Source organism: Antedon mediterranea, chromosome 1 (genome assembly GCF_964355755.1).
Source record: "Antedon mediterranea chromosome 1, ecAntMedi1.1, whole genome shotgun sequence".
In the NCBI taxonomy this organism is placed as follows: domain Eukaryota; kingdom Metazoa; phylum Echinodermata; class Crinoidea; order Comatulida; family Antedonidae; genus Antedon; species Antedon mediterranea.
Genome location: NC_092670.1, coordinates 28,851,908 through 28,872,718, shown reverse-complemented (window position 1 = coordinate 28,872,718; position 20,811 = coordinate 28,851,908). Strand labels below are relative to the sequence as shown.

The 20,811-nt window shown below is 33.6% G+C and overlaps 1 protein-coding gene across 1 annotated transcript; it reads left to right on the top strand.

Annotated features, from left to right (window-relative positions):
• Positions 1-4,952: 4,952 nt before the first annotated feature.
• On the top strand, positions 4,953-19,836 carry LOC140063617 (uncharacterized). The gene is made up of 10 exons (XM_072110037.1): positions 4,953-5,299; positions 6,938-7,234; positions 7,772-7,902; positions 10,549-10,674; positions 10,863-11,148; positions 13,672-14,244; positions 15,163-15,341; positions 15,480-15,690; positions 16,450-16,539; positions 17,278-19,836. The coding sequence occupies exons 2-10, from the start codon at positions 6,967-6,969 to the stop codon at positions 17,481-17,483; spliced, it is 2,070 nt and encodes a 689-aa protein (XP_071966138.1). The 5' UTR covers positions 4,953-5,299; positions 6,938-6,966; the 3' UTR covers positions 17,484-19,836.
• The last annotated feature ends 975 nt before the right edge of the window (positions 19,837-20,811 follow it).

Here is a 20,811-nt window from a genome sequence, read left to right as displayed (position 1 = left end):
TTCATTAAGAAGTATTAAGAATTCGTCACTGTCTGCAATTTGATTAAGCGCATTTGTGCCGTCCGGGCATTTCTGGGCTACTGTCTGGGGCATGCAACCTACAGGATAAAGTTGCTGTCATGAGTATTTTCGTCAATCCCAAAAACGTAACAGTTCCGATAAAAAAGGAATTGGCCGTGTGGCCCTTCGTGTGATTAAATCTTGTAGGCCCGGATCCAACGGGCATTTCTGGGCTACTGTCTGTGGCTACTGTCTGGGGGAAACTTACAGGATAAAGTTGCTGTCATGAGTATTTTCGTCTATCCCAAGACGTAACAGTTCCAATAAAATAGGAAATGGCCGTGTGGCTCTTCGTGTGATTAATTTTTGTATGGCTCAACGGGCATTTCTGGGCTACTGTCTGCATGGGGCTACTGTTTGGGGCAAATTACAGGATAAAGTTGCTGTCAATGATATTTTTGTGCACCCCAATGTGTAACAGTTACAATGCAAAAGAAATTAGCCGTGTGGCTCTTGACATGAATAACACCATTTTTTAGTGGTCACTTGGGGCTACTGTCTCGGGCAACTTACAGGATAAAGTTGCTGTCATTGCTGTTTTAACATTGTATACACATATGGGAACAATGTCTAACAACTTTTATCCGTGTGGATTTTCACATGAATAAATCCATTTTTTACCCCTCTTATTTGGTGTCCCCAGGGTAAATTTACAGGATAGAACCCGGCAGCATTGATTATTGAATTTTGGCCATATATATACATAATCAGACCATCAGACCTTTTGTGGCTTTTCACATGAATAAATCTTCTGGGCGCCCGGTCTATTTCCCTTAAAAAAAAAAACTTAAATGTCTACTTTGATAAATAAAGCCTTAGTTTTTTCATTTAAGCACTTCTTTAACTATATAATGGTAACCATACCTACTGTACAGTAGTACAGTAGGTATTAACTGTTTGGCCATTAACACTATCTGGATGGGTTAGGGTTAGAAAAAACTGTATGATAAATATCAATATTCATGAATTATTAAACACTGCATTTTCAGTAAATTATTCAAATTCATGTAATATCAGTTCATTGTTTCTCTTCAGGAGTGTCAAGATGTATATAAAGTTTTGTTGTTCATTGTTTTTTATCTTGTGAGAAGAATTAGAGGACACTCTATAACAATGTATTGTTTAAAAGAAACCCGAGATTTGTTAGCATGTTGTGTGTACAGCACCAACTAGATAGTGGTATTTTGTGATAGATCAAGAGTTATCTATTAAGAAATAATTATTAAAACTCAACATATTAAATAAATTTGTTTGTTACAATATGTACCATTGTTTAATATAATATTCTGTTATCTGAACAAACCTAAACTGTCAGTCTTACAACATGTTTTAAATTTGATATATAGTACTGTAGTTATGATTTTTTATAATTATTGTAATATGTATAGCTGCTGTTTTATTACATTTTGAACACTAAATAGAATAGTGAAGAAAATAAGTATTGGTATTGACAACATGTTCCAGGCAGAATGTATAATTTATGGTGAGGGAAAGTGAACATAGCTTCTGTTAAATTATGTTACACTTTTGAAATATTTCATATTTTACTAACAAATGTTATTAATTTTAAACATATTGGACTCTGTCTAGTGTAATTCTATTTTCCCATTATTTGATAATTTACCATATATTATTATTATACTCAGATTATTCATTGTGAAAGAGAAATATTAAGTACATGATCAGTATGTTGTAATAATAAAGTATAACAAAATGTGTTATATTATGTTTTTGTGTACATTTGAAAAATTGTAAATATTTAGTCTATATACATACAGTATATATTAAATAATACTGTAATGAAATTGAATTAAAAAACTGATGTACTGGTATAGCAATAAATTGGCTCCTATAAATGGAATATAAATGGTCTAAAACTATTATTTAAAATTTAGAGGCTAGATTTTGTCAACTGAATGGAATAATATATAGTATTTCACTTGCATTTGAATGAGTTGTATCTTGTCTGTTACCCTAGTACTTCACTTTTTAAATTGTCCAGATTTCTAATCTGGTGGACACCACATCATTAGGTGTTAATAAGGGCAAAAACAGATCTTAACTAGTCTTGTACATAGAGAAATAAAGATGTCGCCATTTATTTTAAAATAATAATAATTTAATATATATTAAGCCGTATAAACTGTCAATTTTGTAATCTTCTCAATTAACTCGATCCTTCTAGGAGCACTATTCAAACATTGGAAACTCACAACAATCATGAAATATTTACTATAGATTATTAAATTCCTTACAAAATTACACATAGTATTTTTTTCATTTTGTTTTTTATCTATCTATCTTATATGTAGTCGATCACGTGTGTGTTTGTCTGTTTGTTTGCCGGCGCACTGCGCAGTCTAAACTGACAAGTAAACTGGAGAACGCAACTGTAGAGAGTCCACACTAACTCAGCCCCACCATGGTTGTGGCTGAGTTGAGACGATTTTGAAAATATAACACCTCTAGATGGTCGGAAATAGCACTCTCACGTTATTATAAATGTATAAAAATTGATGTTTTAAATATAACAACTGAGGTACTATAGTCTATTAAAAGGTGACATTTTTCCCCATAGGCCTATTTTGAGTAAAAGCGTCACAACATTAACAGGGCGCTTTGCACAGCTGAAAAAAAGTGCTTGTTCAGGGCCGTCGACGTGACCTGTGGCAAAGCGAACTTTGTTAAATGACGCCGGTCGGAAATGGTACTCTCGCACATAAAATTCATGATAAATGGCACCTCTAATTTTCAGGAAAAAGAACTCTCATGTAGCATGCTACCAATGAGCAAAACGATCATACTTTTTCCCTCCAATAAACACACGTGACGATAACATTTTGTTGCAGATTTGTTGTGCGCGCCGGCTTTGCCGCCCCACCCCCCATCTAAATCCTCCCCTGATAGTCCACAAAAATACAAAATCGAAATCTGCTAAAAATCATACTTTCAGAAGCCTTTTTAAACAATTGTATTTTTCTGTTACATGATTGTTTAAATAAATAGATATTGTAATAATAACTATTTGTATCTGTACCTTTAAAGAGGTTTGGACCTAAAAAAACTCATCCCATCCCCTTACTATGGACTACTAATCTTTGATTATGAACAACATACAGTACAGTACTTATAATAACTAGATGGCACGCTCGCTTCGCTCGCGTACCATCTAGGGGTGCTCACAGATGGTTCTCGAATACAGTAGAATAGAATAGAGACAACAAAACCAATACTGGATTCCATAAAGGACAATTAATTTATGTGGACTAAAGAAATTAGGGAGAAATGGAAATGTATGTACCGGGGAATTGGGCGGCACGTGGTGGTGATGGAACCGCAGTAATAAAGTTGATTGTATTTATATATTATAAGAACCAAACTAAATAAATAGACCTAGACATTCTGCGAAATGGAAATCGGAAATTCAAGCTCCTATTCAGTGAAAAATTAAACTGTAGTCTACCTAAATATTTAGGGCAAATCATCGGTTGTGGTGGTTGAAATTCCTGTAAACATTTGTGTGAACCAAACTGGGTCGAATTTCTGTCATGAGTACTGATTTGTTGGCCTGTGATTTATGACGCCTAAGGGATCTATCTAGACTTATTTTTTAGAATAATGTACGTACCTGTCAGATACAATTGTCTTGTGTCGTATAATAAATAAGTACTGTAATAGTTACTGAAGTTACTATTACAATCTCGTCAATGAAAACACGAAAATGTATATGCACTTACTTATGAAAACGTATACAGTATTATACTCAGTTATTGAAACAGTAGGTTTAAAAAAGTTTCGTTTGTCTGTAAAATGATGTAATCAAGCTGTTTACATGAGTCTTAATTTATAAGCACATCAATAATAAAATAGTTTATCTATCCTGTAATTGGCGAGATTATGGTCGCTGTTGAATGAAATAAAGCCAATCGGTATCATATTTGTACAGAAACGTTTTCGCGGCCGAAGGGTGTAACCTAAATTCGTTGTATTATCGTCAAGAACTAACTGTAACTAAACTTACATAGAAAGTAGGGTATCATAAATTTGGCCTTAGCACTCGGGGGAGTGGCTAAGATGAAGTCCGTGGGACTACTAAATATAAATTGTAATGAACCTCGAGGGACATAAATAGGAATATTTCATGTTTCATTATCAATGTATAATAAATGGAAACTGTTTACCGATTCAAATAATATAAATTGGTTTTTAACATTTTCCGAACCTATTGCAAGTTTATTCTCAAAGGGCCCATATATTTACCTACCGTATGTGTTAAACCAAGGGCTCATAAATTTACCTACAGTACTTGTGTTAAACCAAACTCTGGCAGACTGAGAGATTGGGATGTTCCATTCATCGCAAATCAATACATTTGTATAATCGTATATTAAATCTATCAAAATAGTATTTTTTAAAGAAAATCGGCCTGTCTTCAACATTATGATGGTGTACTCTAGCTGTTCAACCGGTTTTCAGCTATTAAAAACAATTATCGTAGGAGGAGATAGAAAAATGCGAAGCCTCCTCGCATTTTTTTGGCGGGTATTTTTCAAGATGGACATCCATTAGACAGTGTATACCACGATCGGAAAACACCCCTATTTGGGGCAAATCGTTGAACCTAAATTCGTTTTAATCGTCAATAACTAATTATCTAACTCAATTTAATTAGTAAACAGGGTTACATCAGGCGGTTAAAATCAGTACCGAAAGTACGAACCAACTTTACATACCATCGAGTGAAAATTCTAGAAGTAAGGCGCGATTTACCGAATTTTGCCCTTACGTAAATTTATATATAGATAAAGCCAGGAGAGACAGAAGAAAATGTAGCCTAGGGCAGGCCTGGTATAAGTACAGTGATAATTACTGATAACATTTTATGGCTGAATATAATTTTACAAATGTTCAGTTTTCATCTATTTATCCCGTTCTATTATTTGTTATTAGGGGATTTCCCTAAAACGACGTCATGTCTCTGTTTTTGACACTCTGGGAATTTCCAGAGATTGAATGGAACGTAGAGGGCGGCTTAAAAACTGAGCTAGGCAAGCATACGAAATCGAACACGGGCACGGGGTAGTCTCTTCCTTGGTGAGGTGATACTGTAAAGACAAACTCTAGGCTTAGCCTAGGCTAGCCTAGTCTTATTAACTTATTATAAACACTTTTTTTTTAAACCAGATTGATCCATTACAAATAACATAGGCCCTATGTACAATCTCCTTTCTGTTTTTGGGCAAGTAAAGTTTCTTGTTTTTTTGTGTTCTATGAAAAATGTAGGACCTAGGCCTAGGCCTAGGGCCTACCTAGTCCTAGCCTCTCTACTACTAGCTAGGCTAGGCCTAGATCTAGGCTAGCTAGGCTTAGTAGTACCAGTAGTAGTTAGGCGCGGGACGCGGCTATATAGGCTAGTAGGCGTAGCCTACTACTACTACTACTAGTTAGGGGCCTAGTTAGTAGTTAGGCTAGACCTACTAACACTTAACAGAAGTAACATGACGTGGAATTCAATGGATTAGGCCTAGTCTAGGCTAGTTAGGCTAGTGGTTTATTAGGTGGGCGGCCCTAGCTAGCCTAGGCTAGGCCATGGATGGCCCATATACTAGCCTCTATCTAGCTAGGCTAGTAGAGGCCTACAACAACGCCTACTAACTAGGCCTAGGCGCGCCTATGTCTAATGGGCGCTACTGCAGTTTCGCACCACACTGTTATATCTTCGATTTCTCACCTAAATTTTTCTTTTTCACACTCACAACATAATATTATGTAACATGTGTATACGATTCGACCACTTACGAAGTATTTTTTTAAAAATAACAATACTTTTCAAAACATTTTAAACAATACTGAACTCGATGTCAACACACTGCGAAATGTTCGCCATCTTATATTTATCACTTAATTGCCAGAATGTATGCTTCATTTTCCCCCAAAAATGTAGAAACTATAGAGGCCAGTGTTATAAAATCCGATTACACATAATAATATAGGCCTATTTAGTTTTGAAAGGCAAGAAATATTTTCAGGTGGCGAAATAGAGGTTTAATTAACATTTCATTATTAATAATATTAGTATTATTATTCATATTAATAGGTCCTATCAATGTTTTATATACAGACTCATATCGTCGCCGTTTTAATATGTACAGTGAGCTAGCTGGTTCTTTATAAAAACCACTCTTACTTACTCTTAAAACATACATTCATTTCTGGCAATTTTCTGATTCTAAAATGGCCACAGTTCGATCGAGGTATTCGCGGAAATGGAGCTGTTTTGAAAGGCATTTTTTATTGTGATAAAGGTAATATAACGGTGGCTAAATCATGGAAACATGTTACATAATGGCCCAAAATTGTATGATGTGGGTGTGAGAAAAATATTAAGCGAGAAATCGAAGATTTAACAGTGTGGTGCGAAACTGCAGTAGAGCCGTCTAATGTATATAGGGCATTTAGGCTAGTTAGACTTCAGCGTTATTCGATTGTATTTTTAAAATTAAAAATGTGCAAATTTGTGCACAAACGCTGAAGCTGAGCTTTACACTTGTCTTTTAAATTTGTTCCTACAAAATCTACAACTAGTTTTTCGTGCCTCATCTCATTTTTTTGTCTGTCTGAGTGTCCGTCCATCCGCCGTCCGTCAACTTAATAGACTAGAGCTTCAAAAGGCCTGAGCCTAGTTGCTTTTTTTTTATTCTGCTGAGACAATTGAAGCATGTGATGGACACAAATACCTGTACGTCCCTACTAAGTACAGTATAAACTACATTACCTTCAAATACACATTTCCTTCAACTTGATAAGCCCTAGGTATTTGTACAGACTCCTAGTTAGAAAACTTAATTTTTTTTATTAATATTTGTTTTTACTATAGTCTCAACTCTTCAAAATAAGAAAAAAAATATGTCTGATTTGAGAACATGCATGACTATGTCAGGCAAAGAAAGAATACATGATTATGTGATGCAACTACAAGAAGAAAACAAGCATTTAAAGTGCAGTTTAAAACAGTTGCAATCCAATTACGATGAATTATACCACACTATGCAGACCACAATAAAAAGACTTCAAAAGTATGAAGACACTAAATGTTATGAAGATGTTTTGAAATCGTTTGAGAATCTGAACATAGATGCAGATAGTCCGAAAATCAACATCTATGAAAAGAAACGTATGTAATGTTTTTCTGTTTAAAGAGATAATACAAGATTAATTTACAATACCTTTCTTCAATCAGTCAGTTAAAAATTAAATACATCTTGCTATACTATGTTTGCTTGATGTACAGATGATGAAAAAGGAGAGAAGATTGTAGGAGATGATTGTGCATAAATTAACAAACACACTAGGTTTTTTAATAATCATATTATGTGTGCACCATCTATAATTGAACTGCCTCTTTGAATAGTTTAACTATTGGCCTCTTGTACTTTAACTTTTATGTGTAATTTGTTTTATATTTGTGAAATGGTAGAAATAATTTCATATGGTGAAAGATGAAAATTTGTTATTTAAATACAACTTTTCCTTTTATTCGCCGCATGATATATTTGTACCATTTTGAACATTCATTACTATTTGATATCTTATTCTAAATTGTTATTTTGGCAATAATGTGTGTATTTTAAGTGCTGATATAAAAACATTTCTTCAATAAGTTATAGTTACATAATATTTACACCCAGCATGTCATATCTTCTTCCTCCAGATTTTTCTCCAGATTCAGCAACACAACCACAATCCTTCCCAGAAGATACTCTAGTTGGTCAACAACCAGAGGATGGTGGAGCTGCAGCATCAGCAGAGATGGCTTTAGTAAGAGATCTACCTGATGAAACGGTAACTACGGTATAAACAATTTCAGTTACAGGATTAAAAAAGAGATGGTGTTTATGGTTATCCGGGGTCCTTTCTGAGATATGCCAGGGGTGTAATTACCCCAATTTCAACTCCCTATTTGTAGCACTTCATTTTGTTGAAGGATTCAGGATTTTTTCTTTCAGTACTTATTTTAAATTATTGATTGTTTGTAAGTAGTTTAAAGGTTTATCATTGCAAACCTTGTAGCCCAAACCATGGGTTGTGATGATACACATGTATACTGTATGGTATTGATGCATCACCCATTTACATTACATACGATTTTATCAACAATTTTACAGGAAAAGGGAGTAATTAAGTTCAACATTAAAAATCGTTAAAATCTCTAATTGTTGATGTTTAACCCGAATTCAAATCAAATGGTTCACAAATTACGTATTTATAGTTTGTGACAAAATACGTACACGTTGATAATTCTTGAATTTTAAAACACAACAATTTTTTTCTCCTTTTTTGTACACATTGAAAGTTTGATATTTTAAAACAAACAAACAAGTTTAAAAAAACTAAATTATAATATAAAAACAATTTTATTTAATGTTTGTCTTTAGTGTAAGCCTAGATTAAAATATCAGCGAAAACATGTCCTAGGCTGAGCATCAAACCCTGTAACTTTTTCAATTTTCATGCGGTACCGTCTGCATGTGACCGGCCATGGTTTCACAATACTTCACGTCTGCATGTTCCAACAATGCGCGAAAGAACCATGAAACCATTAAAAATGTGTAAATATTAGCAGTTTTCATCTTTAACGATTTGAAAACTCAACACCGTAACGTTACATCAAAAGGCTTGTGTTCTGCTTTTACGACGCTCCGCATGGCCGGCTATGCACCAATAGAGCCCCATTCACACAGATGTGCCTGCAATATACCAGTATTATGCTGCCGTCGTGCCGGTATCGTTACCGGCATATACCCATTCTCATCGGACTATCGTGCCGGAAATATAACCGGTATATACCGGCTTTCTGTGGGAAAGGAGTCGGGCATATTCGGCCAATAAAAAGTCTCTGACAAAATAATTATTGAGGGCGTCCTTTATTGTTATTATTTTTGTCTAGCGATATATGGCAACGAATTTTAAGTTACAAATTATTATCTTCCTTTATAGCATATTTATGCAATACATGCTATGTACAGTATATTGTGCACATATTATACAGGTACAGCAATTAATTAGCCGTCATCGGCAATCTGTAAAACACCTTAGAAGGCTGTACAAGTTACAAGGCGGCGACGAAGGGTCAGGCACCAACAAAGAGCTATGGCCTAGGCCCTAGGCCTATAGATTATGCTACAAATTTCTTCTTGTCCCCTTATTTTAAGCAGCTCTCTTATCTCATTATCCCTCCAGTTCGACATTATTATTGTTAATTTAATTGAATCGGCGCCAAAGTGATACACTTGACCGCGCAAAGTGTCAAAGCCTCGACGAGGAATTATAACGGCGTTACGTTCTCACAGAATGCCCCTCTGGCATTGCGGGGAATATCCCTAGAATATTACTACTGTAGGTCTAAAGCAGGTCATGTCGATGTGTGATGTTCTCACAGAAAACCATTCCGGCATGGTAATGGTATATTCCCGCAATATTCCTGGCACACAGCTCTGTTAAAAAGGGGCTTAGATGATATATGTTCGTAGCGTCGAAACGAAAAGTCGCTAATACTGTACTTGCAATGTGATCTGAACTTGAACTTGAGTCGAACAGGCGGAGCAGGCCTGGTGTTAAAGACTCTTACAGTTTTAAACATAAGACACTATATACTCGGATAATTATCAACCGGCCAAAACGCCTCAGATGCTACAGTATCTCCAGTCGTCTAGAAAAATATTTTCCCGGAGAACATGCCACCAAACCCTCCTAGACAACTTTGTCCTCAATATCGGTCCATTCTATATAAAAATCCTTGGTCCACCTCTTCATATTCTGTATAGTTATCCACACAAAGAAATATTTATAAAAATAAGAATCAATTCTAAAATTTTCAATTTTGTGAATGTTTATAAAAAGGCTAAATTCCGATTACACTTTGTTGATCTCTAGTTGGATGTTGTGAAACATTGTTTGGTTTGTAACACATTTCAGAACCAACACCTGCTTACCGTACTGAAATATCTTCCAAACTAATATGACCCTGATTGCCGAATAAAATATAAAAAAACATTATTCTTAGTGTCTAAACCAGTTAATCTTAGTTTATTGCCTCTACAAAGGAGGTTATTATTTTGTCTGTGATATGTGTATGTGTGTTTGTCTGTTAGACGATGTATTATAAAATCCTACTAATGGCAGGATGTTGTGTGTGTTATCATGAATGAGAAACCTTTGTCTGTTTAGATTTTGTTAGCATTTTACGCTCTAAAAAAAAGAAAAGTGCAATTTTGTGGTGGGGCTGAGTTGGTGGACTCTCTTATATGCTTCACTATGTTGGTCACTGCCATGGCTGGGCATCATGGGAAGCATATTTTGAGCTGTCAAATAAAATGTTTGCAGCCCTTGGTAAAGGTATAAAATCCCTGAATGCTCTTATATTAATAATACTGTATATAATATTTTGAATTTTAAAAGAAGTGAAATATATGTTGATATTTGTTAAAGAGGCCTTTGATGTCAGTGGAGCCAAAGGAGACTTCAGCACCATGCAGTAAGTTGATCAGTGCTAGTATCACTAAGGCATCAGGTCAGCCAACCAATTACCCAAAAGAAGATCAACCAGTATCGAAAGTAAGTAACAAGATGAAAAAAATAGTTTTTTTGCAATGAATAGTACTAGTGTATATTTGAGAACTTTTGATGACGTTTACTAACCCAAAATAATATAAAAGTACATTATTTGTTTGTTTTTATTTGAATATAACCTGGCATGTTTTGAATCTAGATTTCAAAAAACACATTTCCAAAAACTTTTTTAGGCAAACTTGGTCACTAATGACATGATTAACTTTTTAAAAAAACGTGTGGTACGAGAAATAAAGGATTTTGCTAGAAGTCTTGGATTGAATAATGATGAAATTCACATAGTGGAGAGGAAAGAAAATGATGTTGCTGAGGTGGCATATGCTATAATGGAAAAATGGCGTGGGAAAGTAGGATTAAATGCAACACCACAAGTTTTGATGGAAGCTTTGCACAAAAGCGATCGTAATGATGTCATCATTGAATTTTGTGACAAATTCAGGATACCATACCCTAAATATGGTAAGAATCATTTGTACATTTTTTGTATAAATTATTATCACTAGCAGGTACCCAACCAATGGACGGGTACCATGATAAACTTGAAAGCCACTCCGAGAGTGCATACCTCTGCCTACTGTAAAAGTCTCCTACATAAGATTTCTCCGGTAAAAAAAAAATATATATATTTGTGTGTGTCTTAATGCTGTTTGTGATTTAGGCTAATTTCACTACAAGCATGTGTAGCTTCAGTTGACCAACAATAGAACTGCATCGCGAAAATCAAACAAAACTACTCGGCTCGCATAAAAAAACGTGCACATTAAATCAAATTATGTTTCAAAATTACAAATCACAAATTATAACTCTTGCCTGTTGTATGAAAATTAAGTTTTTTTGGACAAGTAGTTCTTGAGAAAATGCAATTTCAGTTTACTTGTTACTTTAAGACTGCTCGCCGGCTTTTGAAAAATTCTGTCCTATCTTTTAACACTAGCAGGTCTGAAAAGTATACTAAAAAGTGGTCCAGAATTGGGACCATGGTCCCAAAATTTAATGGAATGGTCCTTGACCACATATCTATCTGTATATTCATTTTGGTAAAGATCTTGTAATTACTTTTTGAGTAATCCCTGCTAATAAACAAACACACGCTACCGATTACATATACCACCTCCTTGGCAGAGGTAAATTATGTGCATACACATGTTCTAGAAATGGATTTGTGTATGTGGCATTTCTAACAAATACGCATATAATATTGTGTTTATTTTATGTTGTGAAACCTCTCTAGTGCTGTTCATATAGTAAAACTGAGGGAAAAACTAAACGCAAACCTTGTCGGTAACCAGGATTGGTCTAAATTGAACCCTGGTGAGCACCAGTTGTGCTCTGTCATCCCGGACTCGAGCGCCTTCTACCCTATAGTAAAGAAACTGAAATAGGTTTACTGTATTCTTAAGAAAGAAAGTTTGTTTCCCTGTTCACACTTATAAATATTGTTCTTTTGATTGTTGTACAGTATTATATTTTGTATTGTTTAATAAATAATGGGTTCATGAGCTGAGAACTATACCGTCCATCCAGTTCGGGATTTATTTGGTCACCAATTGCATACTCCAACAACGATAATCTGCTGCCTGTGGCGCTCTTTAATTGCTATTGAATATTGCATGCTTGATTGGTTTTGCTGGCAGGGAAACGGCCGAGGATTGGCGAACATTTGCAAAGAAATTGGTCTAATAAACACATTTTTCATACAAATTTACCGTTTTAATATAGACTAATGGAACTAATCAAACGGCGGTAGTATCGGATTTGCGGTTTAGGAGATATAAGGAACAAATTTTGTCTTAGTGCTATTATAACTAGATTTGAACTCGTCACTTTGACGAGTTAGTTATCCGCACAACAAACGCCATGCGCACGTCATACGTTGTAATTTTGCACACGGAAAAAGATTATGGCATTATGACCTGAACTGAAGAATATCATATGCTGTTAGTGCTGAATTCTGTCAATTTTGTGTCATATAGTATATACAGTGCAAACGGTATAATCTGTATACATGTTACATACAGTGTAGAATAGTTGAAATTACGGGACCCCCCGTTTATTCTTATTTTTAACATGGCGACGGTATCAAAATGAAACACTAAGATAGCAATTTCGGAAGGACATTATCTCAGCAACCACATAATAACGTGTAGAAGACATTTGAATACGTAAAATATAGATGCGCGCCCCTTTAAATGTGATGAACTATTACACAAAATATGAAAATACAACTTTTTTTATTCAACTGGCCATATGATGACATCACAACTTCCGATTGGCAAAATGTTTACATGAATTCGTATCTACAATCCAATAGCTTCCAGAAAACGTTTTAATCATGATTATCACGTTTTATTCTGACGAGCTATAACAGATTGAAATTTACTGTAAAGATGAAAATAAGTGACCCACGTTATTTTCATTTTTAGACGACGTCATAAAAATTAAAATATTTTTAACTCATGCGAAATATAGTTAATTGACCTAGAAAATATCAAAATCAGGGTGAAAATGGAAAACAGATAAGTGGAGATGCACTCTATTAAATGTGATGCGCTATGACGAAAGATACAAAAATTATATATTTTATATTCGGGTGGCCATACAATGATGTCACAATGTCTGGTTAGCCATATTAATGCATGATCACTTTTTTTCATCATTACAGTAAATTCCAATATGTTAGAAGTCCTTAGAATAAAAGTGATACTCATGATTAAAACGTTTTCTGGAAGCTGTTGAATTGTAGATACGAATTCATGTACAAATTTTGCGCATCGGATGTTGTGATGTCATCATATGGCCAGTTGAATTATAAAAGTCGTATTTTCATATTTTGCGTCATAGTTCATGACATTTAAAAGAGCGCGCATCCATATTCTACGTATCCAAATTTCATCCATAGTGACGAGTTCAAATCTAGTTAAAACTAGTTCTGTCCCTAACATTAAATAATTAAAAAACAAGTTGTCTTTACACCTGATAAAGTTACTGGAAATGATCAGAATACAGAAGCAGTTAATCAACCTCACCATCAACTACATCACCAGGGAGGAGTTGTTTATCAAAATCAACAACAGCAATATCAGCAACGTGGATCTTTCAAGCAGCCTCACCATCAACAAGGTGGAGCTGTTAATCAGCTTTACCATCAGCAAGGTGGAGCTTTCAATCAGCCTCACCATCAACAAGGTGGAACTGTTAATCAACCTCACCATCAGCAAGGTGGAGCTGTTAATCAGCCTCACCATCAGCAAGGTGGAGTTGTCAATCAACCTCACCATCAGCAAGGTGGAGTTGTCAATCAGCCTCACCATCAGCAAGGTGGTGTTGTCAACCAACCTCAATATCTCAGAACAGTACAACCTAATGGTGAGCCAGCCTATTTACCTCATCACGTCAACCAAGGTAAAATACTTAGTCTACCTATACAAGCAGAGGCTAGTTTCCAGAAACAGGCCTCAAATCAGCAACATCTTCCCATTCAGGCAGAGCCTAGTCTTGAGGGTGTCGATGGACATGATCATAATTCCAAGCTTTCTACTCAAACTCAATGTCCAGGTAAGATATTTTTTATTTTACTTGTGACTCAAAACTAAGAAATTCTATAGGATCCCCATGAAAATGTGAATCAATGATACCCATTAACAAAGAATCTACAAATAAAAAGAATGACAAAAGACAATTGTGGCCTTCTGTTTGTCCAAAATGTTTTTGTTTTTTTAAATTTTATATGCATAAAACAGTGAGTAACTCACCAATTACAGGATGAATAAACTATTTTAAAGTCTCATTAAAGAGTGGAATTGAAAGAGTCGTGAGTTACATCCCTGAGTTACAACCCTGCACTAGGTCAGGATTGAACCCTGCACTAGGTCAGGATTGAACCCTGTTCCTTGGGATTGGAAGGCAAGCATGAACCACCAAGCTACAGCTCTACTACTTAAAAATTCATTGCATATTGCGAATGAAGTACTGTAGTACCCCTGACCTCACAGGTTCAAGGCACTCCTTGTTCATAGTTCTGGTGATGAAACAAGTCTTCTTGGATATGGACTAGAAGACCAGTGTACACTTGGCTTGATTTGGGTGCACTTAAAAGGAGCTCATCGCACAGAGTAGTTAATTGTAGCCAGAACTATCTGCCTTTGCTTTACATTGGTTTTGATACTTGTCCTTACTCTACTTATTTGTACTTGTAATTCATTTTTTAAATCAAATTGCTCAAACATATGAAAGATAATCGTTTAGCATTTTCGTTTTTTCAAGAATAAGAATATATACAATAAAGTCCATTGAAGGAATTTTGTAATTATATCTTTTACTTTTGTTTTAATGATTATATTTGTACTATGCAATTAAAAAATATTCATTTAATTTGATCTTTTTGTCTGAAATATATTTTTTATCCATCTATCTATATAATTATCGCATTAAATTCTGATTTCCAATTTATTGTTCATTTGATTGTTTGAACAGGAAGAAAACTGTCCAATTTTGAGTTATTCTTCATGAAATTTATGAAAACACAGTCAAGCAGAACATTTAAGGACTTTAAAAAAGAATTAGATATGTCCGCGCAATTTGAAAAAGATGAAGTTGAAAACATAATCGCTGAAATGGAGTGGAGTGATGAACTGAATGAACAATTTGAATCAGTAAGTTGTTTTGGCATTATTATTGTTGTGAAATTTGCAGCTGCAATTGTTTGACATTTGATCTTGGGTTCATTTGATCTTGGGTTCATTTCATCTTGGTTGTATACTGTATATTACAAAATAAAGTTTTTTTTTCAGAAATTGAATTCAAATTTAAAAGTCTCAAATGTTCTTGATAAGTGGGTAGAAATACTTGTTCACGAAAATCCCGACTTATTAAGTGATGAACCGAAAAAGCTACAGACATTTCAAGATTTTGTGCGCAGTCTACGTCAAGTGAAGGGCAAATATAAGGGAAGAGAAGATGTAATTTCAAAAATACGTGAACATGTTAAGATTGGAATTGTTGGTAAATGTTGCTTTCTTAGACAATTTAATGCCAGAAAAATTGAAATTCATTTGAAAGGGATAGTACAATAGTGTTTTTAATATTGTTTTCGTTCGTCAATTATTTTGAGATCAATTTTAAATCTTCAGCAATTTACGCATGATTTAATAAAATCATGTTTGTAAATATCTCATCAAACAAACAATATAATACATTTTTGTTATCCACATTGAACAGATAACACTTACTTAAAGTTTTATTATCCCCCCAAAACATGAAAATGATAAATAGAATCAGAATTTTAATAGATTATTTTGTAATTTTAATAACGTTAATCACTTTCGTAGAAAAAAACCCATTGGCCAATTTGACTATTTTTTTGTTTTAAATTACAGTTTTTGTTAGGTAAATTCATTTTTTTTCGATGGTCAAAGTGGATAACTATTAGGTGACATTAAAATAGCATATTCAACAACAAATTTTGGACAATCTTTGATTTTCATGAAAAAAAAATCATTCATTACTAGCATGTTGAATATAAATTTTTAAATGTTCACGATCAAATGAACAACATATAAAAATTCCTACCTATTTTCTGTGTATGTTCTGCATACAAAGGCAGGTATATTTCTATGAGACAATCGCTAGTACCGTATTTGTAATCCTAGTTATATTATTATGAAGTCAGAAAGAAGTTTTAGCTGAACATAGACAATTTGTTAAATTACAGTATTCCTTAAATGTTGCATTTAATACCAGTACCATATATCTTTGTCACAGGTACTCAGGCACCTCCACATAAAAACTTTGCAGATTTGCCCTATGGTGTTCATTCAAATATACGCATGGAACTTAACATGCTTAAAGATAGTAAGTGCATGTTTTTTCTAATCATATTCACTAATATACAAATAATGAAGTGAAAATGGTACTAATAATGCTATGAGGATGATGATGAAAGGTTATATTTAAGTAAATTGCAAGGAATTAAATTGTTATGTCTTACTAACTTTTTTTTATACTTTTATGGAAGGGTATAACTATAATCATGCACCTTTAAGATAAGCAAATATGATGCTGCGAGTCTAAATATTACATGCTACAGTATGCGCACTGTACTAATCGTTTACTGATCTTTTACCCGAAATTGCTGTTATATAGGTTTATTTATTTTTAAATGCTGATACAACCATGATACAACATACATATTCGCAATATAAAAATAAATTGAAATTCCATTTTCGTACTTCGAACCTGTAAACGATCCAGGATTTTGGGCTTATTTAAAATGCCGAGTTGATGTAAAATGTTATGTAGTAAAATGGAACGGACAGAACGCTTGCAACCTATGCTTGCTTAACTATTTGTGACAATTATCATTAATTTTGTCCGTAGATTTCAACTAATTCCCAAGTTAAATCTAATAATTAGAAAAATGTAGTTACGATTATGGTATTGTATAAAACGTTTTTAATACCTTGAGCTGTTCTGTACATCTAACATTATTTGATCTCTTATACCTGAAAATGCACTATTATGACGCAAACTTCAAATTGAGTATATCATATTATTCTTGTATCATATTTTTATTTTATTTTGATCTAACAGGCACCACACCAGGAAGCGGATTAACTTGGATAGCCATTGGACTTGGACTTGATAAAAGATTGGCTGAATACTTAGTATCCCGTTCTGAGCCAGGTAAAGCAATCCTTGATTCATGGCAAACGCAAGCAAATGCCACAGTTGATAAGTTATACAAAGTTTTGTTGAAATGCGGAGGAAATGTTGCTGCACAGTTTCTGGAGGAATAGTGTGAATGCTGTGATAGGAATCAATCGATCAGATCTACTGTATTGAGATGTGCATTCACTTACTAGCACCATACTCTATCGCCCGTATTCTTAAACCGGACTTTAGTCGTAGTTCGAGCTAAAACTAAAAAAATGACGTCATTTTAATTCATAAACCGAACTTCAACTAAATCACCGACTAAATCAGGCCAACCTCGACTAAATCGAGACGGATTTTGATCGATTTTTTTAGTCCTGGAGGGGGCAGGCTAAATGGTCGACTAAATGGTTTTTAAACGATGTTTATAAAAAATGTAACAGTCATTGAGTTGTTATATTGGCCAGATATTGAAGAATGAAATATCTATATTCATATTAGCTTAATTAAATATACATTGGTATAAGTTATAATAATGAAAATCAACTTTATTTACAACTGTATACAAATTATATTATTTTCTTCGCGCAAGTCCGACTTGAGCTACGTCACGCCATAGCGACAATGGGAGATGCGGCAATTCACCACGCGATGGAATGTTTAGGGGGCCTAGCGCTTTCTTGTCACGCTATGAAGTGCGTGGTTCGTCGCGATCATACTTTGTTGGGGGCCTAGAAAATATAAAAGTTACCGTACCGCCATGGTTCCTAAATATATGTTGAAGATTTTATTTGTTGTTAATCAAATATACTTCACTGTTAAATTAATACTGATATTGTTCTAATAATTAACGATTAAAATTATTTTTCATGTATATAGTCCTGATGCGTAAAAAGTGTTGTAAGAAATGGAAAGTGATATCAATGCGCAAAATTTCGTCTGCTCCTCAAATACTCTCTTGTCATTGGCCAATGTATAGCCTTTGTTACCCAGACGTGTGCAACTCGACTAAAAGCTCGACTTCATTAAGTCGAACTGCAAACTTCGACTACTTCGTTTTTGAATCGAATTTGAAGTAATAGCTCGAACTACGACTTTTTCAAGTCGAACTTCGAACTACGACTAAAGTCCAGTTTAAGAATACGGGCGTTAGTTTGTTTCATCATATAAACATTTATGTTATTTGAATTTGAAATTTAATGAATCAATAAAGTATAATGATTATTATTGAAATTGTGTGAATTATCACTGATTATCATCTGACATGAACAAGTTATAATCGCTAGTATCTATACTATAAAGCCATTTTCTTGTTGTTCCCTAGTAGAGCATTTAAACCACCAAGCTACAGCTCCACTCCTAGATCTTTGAGAAAGTTTAAATGATTGTTCATTACACACAATTGTGGCTATAGCATGCTTCCGTCAGGGAGTTGTTAATTAGAATAACAACTCCTGTTTCCATCAAAGAATATATCATTGAAATCAACAAATTTAATATATATTCTTCCATACACATGGAGTATCAAAATAACTAGAATTGTACTGGGAAATTTGTCTTTTTGTTTTCATGTAAAGTATTTTATAGTGCTGTCATTTCATTCTACTATCTGATCATAAAATGATTTATTATAGAACAGTCTCATTTAAATTAATATATGTCAATCATTTCCCTTTAAAGTGTGTCAGAATGTTCAATCGATTACTTCATTTTAGAAAGTGTCTGTTTAAATACAATTTTAAGTGTGTTCAATAATAATAATAATATTTGTATAAATCTTCTAGGATTCTAAACAACTTCTTCTTTGAAGTTAAACATCACAAGCACCCTGTATAACTGGTATTCTTTCCAAGTTCACGTTTAATAATAGAGCTAATAGTTTAATTTTTATAATCAAATAATGTAATTCTAATTCTGTTCTTAAAACATGCTCCTATCTTAGATAATTAAACTTGTACTTTTTATAGGATTTATTCAAATGATTGATGATGTACATATACTGTAAACCACTAAACAATATAATACAAAAAATGTAATGGATTTTAGGAAAAAGGTATTTTTTATAACATAGTAATAAGTACTTTAATTAAAGAGTTACTTAAAAAAGAGGTAACGCCTCTGAATATTAGAGTAAGAAAAGTAATGAGCGTAGTTTCACAACTACAGTACTGATATTTTTCAAATAGTTAGGATGAGAAAATCTAAATATCCATTAACTCTGTAAAAAACCAACTTATTGGACCTTTTATCATTTAATTTTATGGACAGTTAAACTGAATTAATTTTTAAAAATATTTTATATTTATACTGTCATTACTGTTGTTGACATATATATACCTTTTTTAGCCATGAGAGTCTTCTGTAGACTGCTTGGATATTAAGATCGGACCACGATTCTTTTTTCATGGCAATATTAACTACTACCAGTCTATAATTAATGTTTATGTTTTGTTTCATGTATAACTTTTCATCATGCAATAAATTGAAAGAAACTAATTTTATTTATTATTTTATTATTTATTTACTGTTCTTTTTTTGTTTGGTTTTGTTGATACTGGATAATAGTACGGGTTATTATGTCTTCCAGCTCGATATTTGTGCCAAAATTGATTTTTTTTAGCTAACTTTGTTATTCTTGAGATGCTGAATCCAAAAAAGTTAGGTGCCATTTTTTTCGACCACTCCTTCAGCCGCCATTTTGTATTTCAAAATGGCCGACTTTCCACACTAAAGTTGGTCATCCATGGTATCATTGGAAAGGGAATTTAATACTGATTATTTTATTCCATTACACCCATATCAATAAACGCATAGTTACATAGTAATTGCGAAATAAAACAAATCACGTGACCAATAAATGTCAAAAGGTCAAAATGCAATTTTACCAAAATACTGTACTTTTTGGTAGCGTTGGATAGATTTTTTTATTCTGAATACAGTTTTACTAATATCTATTCTAATTTACTTTGTTTATTGTCATAATGTTCCAATTATGTATATAAATTGTTTTTAAATGTTCCTTGTTGTTTTATCATGCTAATTACTTTCTTATTTACATACAACCTGTACTATTGGAATATAAGTATACTTTAGGCGTTGTTTTCTGTTCTTCTGATGATGAGAATAGTTGCTCGAAACATGTCACATTTTAATTGGCAGTTTGCCTATTCATTAAATGCCTTGCTATACTCATTTTAACAATGAAAAAATAGTCTCCGTATTAAGATAAATACGGTTTTTCTTATTGGTTTTACAATTCATTCAAAATATGTTTGTTTGATTTTTCTTTCTACTTTGTCATTGTCCATTTATATTATATTATATATTATCTTAATACTGAATAAGTACCGTACGGTACAGGATTACACTTAACTTCAATGTCAAGTTTCCGAGTTATTTAATTTAAAATCAAAATAACTATAGTCCGTGAACAAAGGTGAAATAAACTGTTGTCAAATCACATCTTTGTTT